This window comes from Crocodylus porosus, unplaced genomic scaffold (genome assembly GCF_001723895.1).
Source record: "Crocodylus porosus isolate Cpor-Errol unplaced genomic scaffold, CroPor_comp1, whole genome shotgun sequence".
Taxonomy (NCBI): Eukaryota; Metazoa; Chordata; order Crocodylia; family Crocodylidae; genus Crocodylus; species Crocodylus porosus.
In genome coordinates, this window is record NW_017728943.1 from 39,330,550 (window position 1) to 39,347,452 (window position 16,903).

General features: G+C 38.3%; 1 protein-coding gene across 10 annotated transcripts in view; it reads right to left on the reverse strand.

Moving 5' to 3' along the window:
• The window catches only part of EHBP1 (EH domain binding protein 1), a 334,374-nt gene that overhangs the window by 76,216 nt on the left and 241,255 nt on the right, over positions 1–16,903 (reverse strand). For all 10 annotated transcript variants that reach the window (XM_019549195.1, XM_019549196.1, XM_019549194.1 and 7 more), the window contains 2 exons: positions 12,992–13,897; positions 9,384–9,527 (listed from right to left, as the gene is read on the reverse strand). In XM_019549195.1, the coding sequence (XP_019404740.1) occupies positions 9,384–9,527; positions 12,992–13,897 (1,050 nt within the window). The remainder of the gene's footprint in view (positions 1–9,383; positions 9,528–12,991; positions 13,898–16,903) is intronic.

Below are 16,903 nucleotides of genomic sequence, written 5' to 3' on the forward strand. Positions count from 1 at the left end.
CAGCTGCAGTCTCATTAATGTTTCTGGTGACGTTATCTGTAGAACTAAAGAGCTGATTTTCAATATTTTTGCTGAGAAACATTTTATCATCAACACCCAGTACACCAAAACCAGTTATTCAAAAACATCTGATTTTAAAATGCAGTTAATTTCCTAAATACCCATAGAGTATTTAGGGGAAACATCCTTATCTATCCAGGATAAAGAAAAAGAGATAAACCCACTCCACATTAATAACAAAGCACACCATATGACACACATTTTTAGATGTTTGCTACAGTAACCTATTTATACTAGTTTTTCCTTTTTTAGTCGCCTTTTTGAAGAGTCCCACTTCAAAGGGTTCATTTTTGCACTAGTTCCTGTCAATGCAGGTCAGAAACACTAAAGTGGAAAGTCACTGCACTGCCGTACCACAAAGAGTCTCTGCGGCTAAAATCAAACAAAGCCCAATTAAACTAATCATAACGTCCCAGTGAACACAAGGAAGCTCACCTGGTATTTCTGGACTTCTTGTGTGAATTCCCAACTCTACTCAGTACTTGGTACTATAATTACCCTGACCAAAATACTGTGAAATTACTGCTCTGATCTACTAATGGCTGCAAAAATCAAGCCGTTGTGGTTTCATGCCAAGGGGCCGTAGCAAGGTGGCGCAATGCTTTCTGACAGAGACGACAACTTCTAAAAACTCAAAAGGGAAAATTAACGGGATGTGGTTTATGTTGCCAAGGACTGTTCATTAATTACCAATTTAATCACTGCTGGAGGCATGACATTACAAAAATCTGGCTGAAAGTTCTAATAGATTATGAAGACCACCTAAGAAGAGTGACCAAGAAAATGTACAAAACAATTAATACTGTTTCACTGCTATCAAAGACACTCAGATTATTTTACATCAAGTGAAGCAAAAGAATTAGTAGCTTCACAGTGCCACCACTAGGAACTGTAAATACAATGGCACACAATTAGTAATGCACATGTGACTTTTCGTTCAAGGCATATATCCTTGGGAAAGCCAGAACATGATAAGGAGAACAAAAGAAACATTTTTAAATGAAATGAATAAAGATTTTAACTCTACCCCTGTGCATGCTGAGCAATAACAGAATAGGCAATGCAAAATACAGCTCTAAGTAATGGCGATATCATCCTGGGATTCACAACAGCATGCACTGAACATTCGTACAGCAAACGTCCACAGTCATTAACAGCAGTATAAAAAGAGCATTCCAGATGCTAAGAAAGCTGGGCTACTTTCATAAGCAGAAGTATATCTCTGAAATAGAGATATCTTTTGTTGCTAATGTTTATGACTAGGCAATAGGAATGTATTTAGGATTTTGAATTAAACCAAGATTTTTCATGTGATTTAAAAATTAAGCTGATGAAATTGGTGGTATATTTATACAAAAAAACCCTTAAATGTAATACAACTGATACATGATAGGCAATAATAAACAAAAACAAACAGTAGCATATAGATTTTGGGCCAGATCCTCAACTGGTATAAGTCAGTACAGCCTCACTAAAGTTAATGAAGCTATACCACTGTATTCCAATTGAGTATTTGATTCATTTGTATCTAAAACATAATGTTTATTTTGCCACAAAGGTTAAACTGTCATTATAAGTCTTGCCAATAGAAAACTGTCAATACATATTAATTCTACTCGTGAATGGGTTTAAATTACACAGGAAAGAGAATAATTTACTGTCGTTCAATGTGTGGGAGTTCTATGTGTTGATATTTGTTACAGTTAAATACTATAACTTCAAAATAAGAAAAAAATCTACATTCTGAAATATACTATCAAAAGATTTAGGGCCTACTTCAAGGTAGTCACTAAACATCTTTATTTTTTCAAGTATTTAGTAGAAGAGAACAACTTATTTGTTCTTGCCATGACTGAAACTGGATCAGACCATACAGTGAGTGTTTCATTATAAAGAGGTAAGTATTAGCTCAGTCTTTGTTTTTTTCTGTGTTTGGTCAGGAGGTCTAAGCTTCATGTAAGGAAAAGTATATGGCAAAAATTAGCTATAAAACTTGCAGTACACATGAAATTTAAATACTATGCAGCACAGTCTTATCAGCTTTAACCATATTCACCCACTTGTACTGGTATATACAGAAGCCCTATATATGAACAACAGGAAATAAGTGACCAATACTCAGGGATTACTAAAATAATGTTCAATCTATTTACCAATTAGATGGTAACTGCTTCTTTTGTAATCACAAAAAGATCTCCTGATTATACCTGAATGTGGTCACAATTATCAGCATGACAAACTAGTGTTTTTTTCAATCAATATTTTCCAATTAATATTAAAAGACCAAGGTTGCCACCTATAAAGTCCCACCCTTCAATAAAAATATTTGCCAGGAATTTAACTGATAAAAGATTAACTTTACTGTCTTAGTTTTCTCACAAAAATAATTTAGAAGCAAATAGGTAGCATTTCCTTGAAACAATGGAAAGTTACTATTACTTCCTTAATCACAGGAACTTGCTATCTATCATGTAATACTCAAGTAATTTCCCTGATGACCTAAACATTTTTCCTAATGAACTAAAAATAGAGATTAAGTCTGGGTTTGCTTTAATAAAAAACAACTGATTAAACATCACTGGTAATAATGTCCAAGAATCAGCTGAAAATCTTAAATGGAGGAAAGAACACTTAAAATGGCAAATTTTGTTTAAATTAACTTTAAATGAAATGTGTGCGCTATTTGTATTGCCAACCATTCATAATGCCTGTGGCTTACTTTTTAGTTATGTACTGTAGCAGGATAGTTAGTGGTTTATTTGTGCAGGGATGGGAGAGCATTTCACCCGCAATGGATACATGAAACCATCTAATCAAGTTTTCGTGGGCACATGAAATAAATCTGTATTTATTTAACTACTGCTGGAACACCCTATATGGTAGAAATGCATGCAGTCAAAATTAAAATAAATCTATGCAAGTTCACTTTAAGTTATCTATGCATTCCTTTAAGTTACAAATATCTAACCCCACTTTGTAATTTTATGAAGGTTTTCTGAAATGATTTTAATTTCCATTGGTTTTCTGTGCAAGCTAAAAACTTATCATTTTGCATTCAAATGTTTATGAAAATGAAAAGTAATGGGCAAAGCAGATTGATACCTACAGTAGAAAGAGTTTATTAAATATGAATTAGATACAGTTGCAACAAGTCCTTTGAGCAAGAGAGTAATAAAATGCAGTTTTCTTAGGAGAAAGAAAAACTCTTTGCAGAAACTCTCTTCCTATCCAATGTAAACAATATTGGCATGTTTGGAGATAACAGCTTGCTTGTGAGCTACTTTATTCTTGCAAATAAATCTCAACTCCCTCAGATCTTTTAGAAAACATAATTAAGAGGCTTGAGTATCTGAGGGCCTCACAATCTTTAATGTATGCATCTTTGCAACATCCCTGAGAGATAGGGATGTGCTGCTATCCCCATTTTACAGGTAGGAAACTGAGTAAAGGAGTGGCTAAACGCTTGTCTACACTTGTTCTGTGCTGTGCCTGGGAGCACTACTGTGAAGTACATCCTGCCTGTTAGCTCTCACTTTGCACGCACCAAATTCTGAAAATAAGGTACTGAATATCATGGAGGTGATGTAGACAAGCCCAAAGTATGTCTGTGACAGAACAGATGCTTTAACTCAGGCCTCAAATCCTAGGCTAGACCCTAACTACAAGACAAAATTTGGCTGAATCCACACTTGTGTCCCAGTCCTGCAAGAGGATCCACAAAGGTTGAGCTCTTAGTTTACAAGTCTGTACAACTCAAACTCTATTGAGGACCACTCCCAAGTTCCATTTTCCAGTGAAAGGCTGCCATTATTGGAAAGGGAATGGAATACCCCAGTGACTGCAGCCTCACACCTCCCCCACATCCATGGCAAGGAGCTGTGAGACAAGCAATTAGCCAGTGTTTTTATTTATTTGCATCACTCAGTATATGGCCCCACCCATTAGTTATTATATGCTATTGAAATCCTGCACCATTTACAAAATTATTAATTACTTCAAAGACTTTGCAACAGTCCTCATAATTACAGTATCTAAGCATTTTGTAAATGTTAATGAATCAGTTTTGTCACAACTCTGTGTCACCCTCCATTTCTGTATGGGTAACAGAGAGACTAAAGTGCACACTTGTTTTGGATGCCTATTACTGAATTTTTCAGGGTATTTATACAGCACTTGATATGCTCAAAGCACAGCTCCCGCTGGCTGAAGCTTCAGGCATGAGTGCTTAGCCCATCTGCAAGTCAGACCCCAATCTCATGTTGGGTAACCAGAAAATAAGGAGTTCACAGTTATTGACAACTTCTAAAAACCTTTATTTGGTTAATTTAACCTGAATCCTGCAGATATTTAGTGGTTGAGGCAGAAAAAATTTTCTTCTCTATGATGCCCTTCACAGGCCTTAACTATGGCAACATTCCTTCTTTCCCTGGAGTACCCTTTCAGTTTCTGTAACAAAGGAGGCAGAAACAGCACCCTTGGTCACTACATAACCTCTCAGGGTACCATATATACTCTGTACTGAATGAGGAGGGGTCCTGTGGGAAAAAAAAAAAGTGATTATGTAATTAAAGACTGCAGCATAACATATACGCACAAGAGAGTGAATGAAGGTTGACTGTACATTTCCCAGTTCCTGAGCGTTTAACTTTGCAACCATGATATGCCATTCACAGTTAGTGTGTGTAATCTCCTAACTTTTCGATTCTTGTCGTCTGCCTGTTACCTTTTCTTTCTCTTACTTCAAAAAAACCACCTTAATTGCAAAAGGAAGAATTCTATCACTTGTAATCATGCCAACCTTATCAGTGGTGTTGGAACCTTGAGGTCTACAATACAAATCTTTTTTAGCCACTTGTGCTAACAGAGCAATGTTTTACAGTAGAAGATTGCTCTTCGCTCTGTGGACCAAGCAGTAAAAGGGGTGAAGGCGAACACTTTGCCAATGGGTCTCACATATATTTGCTCACAGTAGAGAAGTGTTGAGATTCCTAAAGCTTGGGTTCCTTCTCCCAAGCCACATTCCTATCTGTCTACCCTCAAACTTTTTCCAGTTTTGTCCTTCTCATTACCTCTTCCCACTTGCAGCAACCCCCCAGGTTCCTTGTGTTCAAGGCAACTTGTCCAACTCCCAACTGCCAAAAACCATCCAATATAATTTAGCTGAACCATTTCTGGGGGAGAAGGAGAGAGGTATAGTCATTCCAAACAGGACTGAAATATTAAACCTGAGAAAAAGAAAGTTGAAGAAAAATAAAAAATCCCTCTTGGTTAAAATTTAGGTAATGAAAATGCTTAAAGACTCAGCACACAGACAACTTCTACAGCCCAAAACAAAATAAATGAATATATAGCCTAAAATGGAGCAAGAGGCACAAATTACTCAAACTGTAAAACTGAATGGCAAGATAGAAGACATGTCTGAAATTAAGAGGGCAAGCAAATGGAAATTTAGATGAAGTAGGGCCAACAGGAGGGTAGACTCTGGCAGGTAAAGTTTAAGATGAATCTGCAGCTGCAGAAGCATTCTTCACCCTGCAAGCTTCTCCTGCCTAAGGGCATGGCACTGCTGTTCAAAAAGGCCTATAAGAGGATCAAGAGGGAATTTAAAGGGCAAATAGCTAGAGACAGAAAAACAAATAGAGAAATTGTGTAAATGTATCAGAAGCAGGACACCTGTGAGAGAATCAGTAGGTCTGTTACACTGCAACAGAGCTAAGAGCGTAATTAAGGAAGATAAGGACACCTTGGAAAAGCTAAATGGTTTCTTTGATTCAGGCTTCATCACAAAGTTCTGGGGAAGATCGGTACCCTGGACAAATTCTTTTCAGATAGCAGGATGAGGTATTTATAAAGATGACAGGAGCGGGAAGGCAGAGAAATGCCATTGCCTATTACACTGAATGGGGATAACGGGTCTGATCAGATGAATATTCCTTGCCTTGCTTTGACATACGCACATATGGCAGGCTGGAGAATGAGTGACTTTCACAGGTGCTGAATGAGCAAACCCAACTTTGAAAGCAGTGAATGTATCCACACTACACAAAGGGGAAGGAGTGAGGGGAAAAAGAGATGGACTGACAGAGTAAGACTAGACAAAATCAGGCTGAAAGTGCTTCCGAAGAAGCTTGCTACTTTGGCTCCACACTGGAAACAGAAGGGAATGGTAGAGTTAAGAGGGTCTCACTTCATGCAGAGTGCAGATGTAGCTAGTTTACTTCATTTTAAAAAGGAATGCAACCAAAACAAGTGAGAACAACAAGGCAGGGACAGTACAAGCAATATTTATTCATGATGATTGAGTGAACGTGGAAATTCTGGTCCTTTTGTTGAGCTCAAATGTTACAAAGTCATACTTCACTGCAGATTTCATTCATGTTTTCACCTAAAATAATGCCACTCAGGATACTTGGAAAGAAGCCGGGAAGAATTAGAGGAGTGAAGTATATAGGACATGATTTTCATGGTTCAAGTTGATACATGTTGAAGGAACTTGATTTTCAGAAAATACCAAGCATGTACCCTTTTTGCTTTCTCAGTTTATACACCGAAGTTGCTAGTCATAAAACACAGAAAGATTCTCATTGATCTTAGCATGAATTGTATTACAAACTGGATTTTATTTCATCTGATTGGAGTACAGACACAAAACACTCTGGGTAATGTGAAAGTGAAGATGCATACTTGGCTGAAAGCTTTCCTGTACTGCTGATCTTAATGAACCACACATACCAATATAAATAAACAAACAAACAAAAAGCACATTTCTAAGCTAAAAAATAATCTGCACTATCCAAAGTATTTTTTTCTTCATAAAGTAATTAAAAGTCATGATATATACATTATAGCCTGGCTTAAACTGTTGTAGCTCTACTAAAACAAAACAAGTTGAACATTTACACCAAGTATCAAATGTATTAAAAGACTACAAGATGCTCTCCACTAAAAGAAATCAGCTGCTGATCATACAAATATATTACTATGCTTTACTAGTCTCTGTCTCTTGTACAAAATCCATATTAATGGATGCTCAGTTTACAAAGTAAAGCATTGAAAAGTTAGGAACTGCTAGATTTAGGATTGCCACTGGACCTTAATTCAGCCCCTTTATGTGCATGTTTTATGACACAGTCTTTAATTCCATACCCTGATACAGAATGCCTGTATCCCATTCAGTGCCAAAGATGACAATGAATTAACAACTATTCAATATTTTCTTTTACCCTTATCATTTAGTGCATGGCCCCGGGCCTCATGAAATATGTACTATTCGAATGGTGCTCTGGAAATATTCATTTATCTATGAGCTTTTTCATTAGTGTCTATAGGCTTCAGAAACAGCAACAAATTCATATTGACTACACCCCTGAAAAAGTTACCTTATATTATCATCTCCATTTTATAGTTAGGGAATTGAGCTCAAAGTGAACACTAATGCTGGGTGTCCAATTAGAAATCTTTATCATCTGATTTTTCAGAGACTTGGCATTTGTCATTTCTTTATTTGTTCCCAGCACAGCTCTCACTGGCTTCAGTTGCAGGTTTGTGAGTTCAGAGCTTTTGAAGCCCTCTCTCACCCCATGGTCTCTGTACTTCATTTCCACATCCCTATCACCAGCACTCACTTTTTGTTCTACATCCCAGTCTTCACCACCTTGCCATGTACTCATACCTCACCCATCTGCATTCCAGTAAGGTGGCTGCTTCCTGGACACCAACAGCTGATCTGAGAAACAGTCTTCTTTCTCTCAGACCCTGTCACTTACATATTATTGGACCCTGGCTGCTAAGAGGAGCAACTGCAGAAAAAAACTGGATTAGTCCTGGGTGCACACACTACAAATTTCCAGAGAATTTACCTGCCAAACCCTAACAAATCTCTAATGGGCATGTAGGAACTGGCTTATAAGATGGCCAGGTTTTGGTAGATAATTTGCCAGATTTCAAGGGACTGGCACATCACTGACATCCATATGCATAACTTGCTAGATTTCAAGGGTTGGCACATCACTGACACCCACATGATCCCCCACTCTCCCTGTTCCCAAATCCAAGTCCTTCTTCCTAAAGAGCTTCTCAGTGAAACAGTTATAAATACATTTTTTACATGGGTAAAAAACATGGTTCATCTCTGAGAAAGAGATGAACTGTTTTCTTTTTCTGAAATTTACTAAAACATTTAGCTGGAGCCAGACAGCTGGCATGCAAAATCTCAGCCTGAACAACTAAGCTTTGGCAAAGTTCTAAAACCTGGGTAATATAATAAAGAGTGTTGGTTAACCTTAATTTCAGTTGTCATTAACTGAGCTGCTTCTAACATTTATCTTGTAATGCAGCTTGATCTATTGAAAAAAAATGTTTTTAAAAGCTGCAGAAGTGTAATATACCCCTACTATCTTCCCTCACCCCCAAATATCCAACACAAATTCACACAATGGAAATAAAGATCAAGCATTAGAGATATTTTATGAAGAAAATAAGTATAAAAATCATATTAATGTTTCTTTTTGGGAAGGGGGGCAGTATATTTTTTTCCTAAAGAAAAACATTTGAAGTGACAGAGCCACAATGATTCAGAGAATAAAACAAATTAATCAAATACTGTTTCCTCTTAATCCTGTGCAATCCTGTTTGTGTCAAAAGGCAGTGTGTGCCATGGAGGACGAGGTTCTAAATGGTATAACTCAGGGAAAGGCCAACTCTTTATCTGTATCATCAATTTCAGTGAGGTTCACAGTTGTCAGTCACAATGCACAAAACTTGGAATCACAAAATTACTGCATGTATTCTACTTGGCAAAGGTGTGAATAAGAGTATATTAGCTTTCCTCACCAGAGAGCATACACCCCTCCACATCATGATATGGGTTGCTGGTGGGGCAATGGGAAGCTTCTGTTGGACTTGGTTTGCAGAGCGATACTTAACAGCACCACCAGCATATTCCATCTCATGACAAAAATGGACATCATGAAAAAGTTCCACTATAACTTAACAGGTCGTTTTGCTTCTTCTTCTATGAGTGTCTTAAAAACAAGGATGCCAATTAACTAAAGTGCTCCTTCCATGAAGTTTATGGCCCTTTCACATTGACTTACATAGGGGTAAAATGAAGTTCTAAATAGGAGCTGACAGCCTAAAGCACCTTTAAGAGTTGGGGCATTTTTTTTGGTAAAAGCGTTCTCTGTAAGTACATCCTATGCTGACACTGAATTTTCCCCAGACTTACTATGGGGTCGCTAAACAAATAAATATAACAATATGTAGGATTAATTATAACTTTTTACGTGTAATTTTTAAATGCCATGATGGCCAACATTCCTTACATCACTCAGTTGCTTAGTACGGGTTGAGGCAATTGTATTGGTTAGCTGCTTATTCCCCGCCTTTAAAGCTGCATCTCTTCTTGCTTGCTCAAGCAGAACTCTTGCTCGTTCTTTAAGTTCTTCCTGTCTTGACAACATTCGTTGCTTAAAAATACAGAAGCAGAATTAATGGAAAGGAAATCCCAGACTAGTCAACATTTTTTGCAGTAGTTAATACTCAGAAACTGCCTAAATAAGAAAGGTCAGGATTCAAAAGAATTATATACTTTGAAAGGTGACACCAAAGTCTACAAAAATAGAAAATAAAAACTATCAAAAAGTTAAATTACAAGGCCTGAATGGTTTTTTTCCTTTTAACCCAACTTTTCCCCATGCTAATTTTCACTCATTTTTCATCAACATTTAACACCTTTAAACCAGAACTCTGGGAACTGCTGGTGCTGGTGTGATCAGTAGTGCATGACCTTTTCTACAGGTGAGCCAAACCTAAAAATCAGAAATGGGTCAAAGGCCAGGAGAAGGTCGTAGGGAGTGAAGTTACACCCTTCTAGGCTGTGTAGTACATGTGCAGTGAGTTGGCTGAAGTCTCTGACATGACAGCATAGACACTGGCTGGAGCCACTGCTTTTGCATCCCAAGGGGGTGAACGCTGTTGTCCCCCTCCCCTGGTTAATCCTGCAGCAGGGGAAAATAGGGGACGAGCATCATCAACATTCATCCCCTGGGCTTCAAAGCCAGACTGACATGCCAGTGAGCTCACGCTGATGGTGGGATGTTCACATGGTCTTCATGGGCCACCGGTTAAGCACCAATAGTCTACATGGGCTAACCAGGTTAAAAGTATTATGGATTTACCTATATTAAATATGCAGGAAAATACATAAACGTAAAAATGGTTATACTTCCTGTAAATGGACCCAGTGCAAGATGCAAGCAGCAACGGTACGTACCTGTACTCTCAGTATTAGCAGTGACAAGGAAGCATCTTCACAGTCATGGAACTGATTACCTTTCAGAGTAGGCATAATAGTATGAGGATTGCTACATAGGCACACTGGACTGACTGGAAAGGTCCCATTTATATGGACATGCTCATGACCCTGCCTTTCTGGGCTAGGGCCAGTTATATAACTCCTGATATGAAGACTTTCAGGAGATGGCATGTTATGGAACTGGACCTTTATGTTACCTGGTGTGGGGGGCATCTAGTTCTGCACTCCTTTAAAAGCCACAGCTGGGTGGAAAAGGAGGTGGGTTGGCTCTGGCTGGTACAGCTCAGGTTTTAAGTCTGATTAACTGATATAAATGCTCAGAAAGATTAACTAGCCTAGAAATCGCTTTAAAGGCATCTCCATCTTAGCCTATTACCCTCTTGCATCTGAAAATGTAAGCAGTGAAAACACACAACCCCTACCTGTTTCACTATTCCTAGGGGATCATATATATCATCCCTCCACCATCAAGACTATAGCATGCAAGGGAAGAGATACAGGAAAACTTGATTTTGTTCCAGTATTTCGAGGGAGGTGTTTGGGGTCCTGTAAAATATACAGCAGGTATGCCACTGGGCCACTCCTCTTTTCTATATAATCATAAGGGGAGGGGGAGGAGAGGGTGTGTGCATGTGTGTGTGTGTGCATGTGTCCCAGGAGATAAACCTCATCTCTCCTGTCTTTCAAAAAGATCTATTCAGTGAGCTTGTAGAATCTGAGTATAAAAAAGGACAATACTATATACTGTGTCAACTTAAGAAACACTTCTGTCTGTGTGACAGGTCTTTCCATGGCCCCATCACAGTCATGAAATCTCAGTGCTCAATCCAGCACCAACTAATTTATAATGAAATGGGGTTAGGTGGCAGTTTCTCATGAACAGAGAAGAGGGTTTCTGAAAATGTAACTCATAATGTGGTCTGAGCCAATACACAATACTAAGAGACTGACCACACTTTTTTTTTTTATCATAGCTAATGGAATTATGCCAAACAAAGCAAAACCTAAAAAAGGCTGTTCATAGGAAGGCAATTATGGGCCTGATTTGGCACTCCTATACAAAGGGCAGATAACACTTTAAAAATATCAGTGTGATGGATTTGATTCAGGAGGGTGAGGGGAAGGGCATGACATGAATGCTTTGTTCCTATGCAGTGCTTTACAATTTCAAAGCATTGGACAAGTATTGACTAATTAATCCTTGTGCTAAACCTGTGAGGGAGGTATGCATATATAATTATCCTCATGTTATAGATGGGAAAACAGACACTGTGGCAAAGTGTCTTGCTCAAGGCCACACACAGAGCTAGCAGCAGAGCTGGGATTAGAATACTGGAGTTTCTAGCTACCAGTCATGTGCTCACTTCACGAGGCCTTGCTGCCTGTCAGATAAGATTCTGAAATATGCCCAGTGTATTCCAAGGAGTTTGGCAGTTTTACTTATTTGTAGAAGGATCAATGAATTAACTATATATATATATATATATTTTTTTTTTCCACTTAAGGCTTCAGCATGTAAAAAAGTCACAGAAAAATGCCTAGGGGTTCACTGAAGCCGAAGTCTGGAAATTGGCTGAGAATACAATTTTATTCACTTGCACGGGGTAGAACAATTCCCATCAAGAGTTGTTATGGATTGTTTTTCATACAACAGCTGTTTTTGACGTCACACAATAATTCTAAGTATTCACTTGCTGAAGGAGGTCTAGTCTGGCTGAACAATAAAATCATACTCCACCTAGAATGCCATTTACAGCATGTTAAGACATGCTATAAATTACTGTATTTACTTGAATCCAAGGTGAGGTTTTCTCTCACTATTTAACACAGGAGGAAAAAAAAACCCTCATCAATTTGGGTATTGGCCCTAGACAGGCAGGTGCTGAAGTTCCAGACCTGACCCTAGATTTGATGCCAGAGTTGTTGCCTTCTCCAGGCTGGCATCAGGATGGCTGGTCCAGCAGGGGAGCTGACACAGAGTGGGGAGCATGGGGAAGCCCACACGGTGGTGGCAGGGAACACTGTGAAGGAGCCTTCATGGTGTGGGTAGGTGGAGAGGGTGCACAGTAGGAGAGCTGCTGTGGCTCCAGCCCCTGGCCTGAGGCTCTGGGTTTGGACAGGGTCCAGGGCCAGAGTTGGGGCCAGAGGTGCTTGGCTGGGCCGGGGCCAAAGCAACCACGTGCTCTGTGTCCTGGGCCTAAGCCAGAGCTGCCACACAAGATAAGCAGTAATTGGGGGGGTGGGGAGGAGCAAGTGGCTGGGGGAGCAGGGACACAAATGGCAGGGGGCAAGTGCTTGGAAGGGCAAGTGGTAGGGGAGACAAATAGCAAGGGGACAGGTGCCAGCAGGAAGACAAGAGACAGGAAGAGGGGGCAAGGGACTGTTGTCTGTTTCCCCCACCAAAAAGCTTTCTCCTATTTAAGATGATCCTCCAATAATTAGGTTCTATAACTTTCTACAAACCTATAATTTTTCACATATAGACTCTAATTATTGGGGGTTTATCTTAAATTCAAAGTCATTTTAGATTTGTATAAACGTTATACAGGTAGGGCACAGAACCTTAACAGGTACCCCATTTTGTTTCATAGGTATATATGAATTCCAAAGTCTTACCTGTGCAGTTTTTGCAATTTGATCTGCATGATTTAAAGCTGTTCTGGCATTAGTATCAGAGTCAGCCTCTGCTTGCCTTAGAGAAGCACGTTTTTTCTTTGCAAGATCTGCATCCCTGTTATAAGAATATCCAAGTTTGGAAGTGGGAGATAAACTTGGCTTTTTGACAGGCGAGCCAGGATCTGATCTGTTCTCTGTGGATCCTGTATGGACCAACTTTTCTTGCTCTGAGAAACTAATGGTACTGTCTGAACTCTGCTGTTTTTTCTTGTCGGTGTCTTCACAAACAACTGTTGGAGACACATCTTCTTTTTGATTGCTGACAAGCGGTAAATCACTGAAGTCTAAAGTGTCAACTTTCAGCAGTTTCTTCCTTCCCAACAAAGGCTGTTGTGTTGTGTCTGCATTGCTGCTTTTCCCGGCCTCTTCAGATGCAGAAGTCCTTCCAGAACTCTGCTGGGATTTTTGTGGATCAGTGTCACTTCTAGTCCTCCGAGAAGGGGAAGCTGTGCTTGGACTTAAATGGTCATCAGGTGTCTGATGCTCACTCTCTGATTCTCCAACACCACTGTCATTTACAAATACAGAGTCATCCTGAGAAACAAAATCTGCCAAACCACTGTCAGGTTGGTGCAAGTCAGGCTCTTGGTTCAGATCATTCAGCTCTGCATAGAACTTTTCCTGGTCAACAGAACTGTTCGTGTCCGTTTCATAGTTACCCACTTTATATGTACTCTTACTACTGTTCTCCTCTATCTGAACGACATTTAGTTCTTGGCCACAGAAATGTGCCCTTATTTGATAGAGATAGGTCATAACAGTCAGTTTGTCAGGAATTGCTAACAAAACCATGTCAGAAGGTTCCAGCAATCGAGATATTCCTAAACTGGCAAACCCATCATATGCCTTAAAAATAAACAAAACAAAAATTACAATACAGAAATTTCATAGCATATCAATAAAGCTCAAGAACTGCAACTGACAATTTTATTTAAAATGAACGAACAGTTAAAATATGAAATATCGCAGGCAAGTCCTTTGACACAGTTCATCACTGCAGGGTTTGGTGTAGTAATGTGGTTATATGGTAGATGTGAGGTGTTTATTACTTCAAAAGCCAAGTTCTATTATGTTGTCAATACAACTCTATGCTACTGCATAATCTTTTGTTTTAAACTCATTATTTTTTCTTGGAAGATTTCATACTATCTGTACTATCTCCATGGGTACTTAGATCACGGTGAATATTAACATGAAGTATACTAATATGACATTGTTTTTTATGTTGTGGATGTATTGCCATGCTGTAGTAAAAACAACTGATTCTACTCAAAATAAAACAAAAAAAGATGTGTGAAAATGGAATCTAAAAGAAATTCTCCTGTTGCTACTACCAAAGTCTATATGCATCTTAAATGGGTCTCACTCAAGAAGCAGGAAACAAGCAAATAAAAAAGTGTAAGAGTTGGAACAAAAAAAACCTAAGGATGGGTTTTTAAGATAAGGAACAAAGATATAAAGAAACACTACACTAATCCATCTTGGGCTTTATCTTTAGTGATCAAGCTTCTCCCTTCTACTGGCCATGTAATTGCAGTGATTTGTGCAGATGAAAACGTGCAGCCAGATAACCAAAAAGAACTACACCCCAGATTGTGTGATACACTGTTCAAGCACAAGGAGACATTTTTAAATATTTACTCAATGCTAAATTTATAAAAACAGGAGAGTGAATTTATTTCTCACTTCATTTGTTTTTGAAGTAGCTAAAAAGTTTGAAATCTCTAAGGTATGAGAGGCCCTTTGTATTATATCTGCTAGCCCTTTAAAAGGCTGCACTCTGTACATCAGGTTTTTCTAGTTTTGAAGAATTAAACCTGTTTCTCAATTTACAATTAATTATTACTATCCTGGATTAGCCCCAAAAGACAATATTGTGTTTCAAGGAAGCCTTTAAAAAGGGATCCTGTTGGTTATTTTAGATTCATTTGGGTTAAAGCATTAAAAGTCCCAAGTAATTTTGATTTTCTTTTAAATAAGGACCATTTTGCTGAAGGATTCCAAAATTTTATTATAACTACATTTTTATGCCAGGTAGAACTTTCAATTCTTCAGGGCAGTTTGGTAAAATGCGCTTCAAAGTAATGTTTGTATTTATAAATATAAGACTCTAATCTGAGACAGGAGTGCAGGAAAGCATGTGGAAGGGGCAACAGAGCAGAAGGAATATGGACTAGGAGCAGGGGACTGGTATGCACTTGGAGAGTTATAACAGAGCCATATCTTGGCCACAGTGAACTGCTCTGGAAAGGAAAAGAGAAAGAACTTGTAAGGGAGCAGAACACAGGTGGGGCAGAGAGTGCAAAAATGAAGTAGGTTTTAGGAACATATTTGAGGGACAGTAAATAGGGACCATGGAGGGGGAGTTTTGGTGGCTGGTGTAAGGAGTATGGCTGCAGGAAGTGATGAAAGGTTATATGGCAGTGGGAAACTGCCTGGGAAAAAAATACAGCAAGCTGGCTGTATTCTCTTGTGAATCAACCTTATTAGCAGTTGCTGTTGCTCCTACAGAAAGATGTTAAGTGGGTCATGCTGATTCAGTGGTGCAGGTGACCTATTACCCCACCACTACAAGCAGTGGGAGTAGCTCTCTGAAGAGCATGAGGCCTAGGGAATGGTTTGGGAAATCTGGAGCTAAGGAGAAGCTTTGAAATGAACTTTATATTCTTACTGTCTGTTTTTTATTTTAATATAAATATCTCCCCATGGGTCAACAAAATGTGCTTGGTCTGGGTTTTAAAGCAGGTTAGGAAAGGTGCGCAGTCACGGTGGGTAACACTAGAACAGAAAATTAAACTCTGAGTGGTGGATTAAAAAAACCCAACACAGAACATTTTAAATGTATACAGGATTACTTGTTGGAGTCTCCTAAGTTCTGCTTTTTGTAGTGATAGTTGTGATTATTATAATTTGCTAGGGGGGTTATACTTCCTTCTTTTCTTATTCTGGACAATGTTATTTCTATTGTTTCTTTTCAGTAATTATTCACAAAGATTCAAGTCCCAATAACTAATTTTAAATTATACAATCTCAATGGGTAAACACATGCACAATCAAAATAACTGTGTTCTGCAAAGGCCAAAATCAAAAGTATTAGCACAGAACTTTATGTTACATAATTTTATACAAATGGAGATTGCAAGAAGATGACAGCCCAGTACCATTAAAGGAAGATTTCCAGGGGATCTGGAAGATGCTTACATTTTACTACTAGAAGGGAGAAAAAAAATAGAAAACAAAAAAAAGGTTGGTGGCTGCTTTTGTTACTTAGCGACTTTATGAACAAGTTCAACAATAAAAACAACAAAAATCATTATAAAAACATCATGGGTTATACCTGTTTGGACTTTATGTAAGTCATCATAGATAAAATTTTCAAGAAAAACTCAAGTGCCTTACAAACTTAAGCTTCATATTTAAAAGCACTTAAGAGCTCCTGGAAGACTAAATCCTTTTAAAAATCAATAGGATTTATGCTCATAAATTATTTAGACACTTCTGAACATTTTTGCTCTATGCTTTAATTTATGGGAAAAAACAAAAAATCAGATGCAGCAAATATGTAGGTTGGCCAGTAAGCATACGCAGGCTAGTATGTAGACTTTTGATTATAAATAACAATTTGCATGTAGTGTATATATTTTCATATGACAATATTTAATTCGTTTTTTTATTTTCATTATTTGCTAGAAATTTCAGCAGAGTCTAGATACACTGAACCAACAGATACACTGAAGTTTTAACTACTGCAACCTACAATGTTATTTAAATTCTGCAATGTGTTATTGTCCCATACAAACAAGCAGACAGAGGTAACATTTGCTAAATAAACATATATAAACTAAGGCAAAA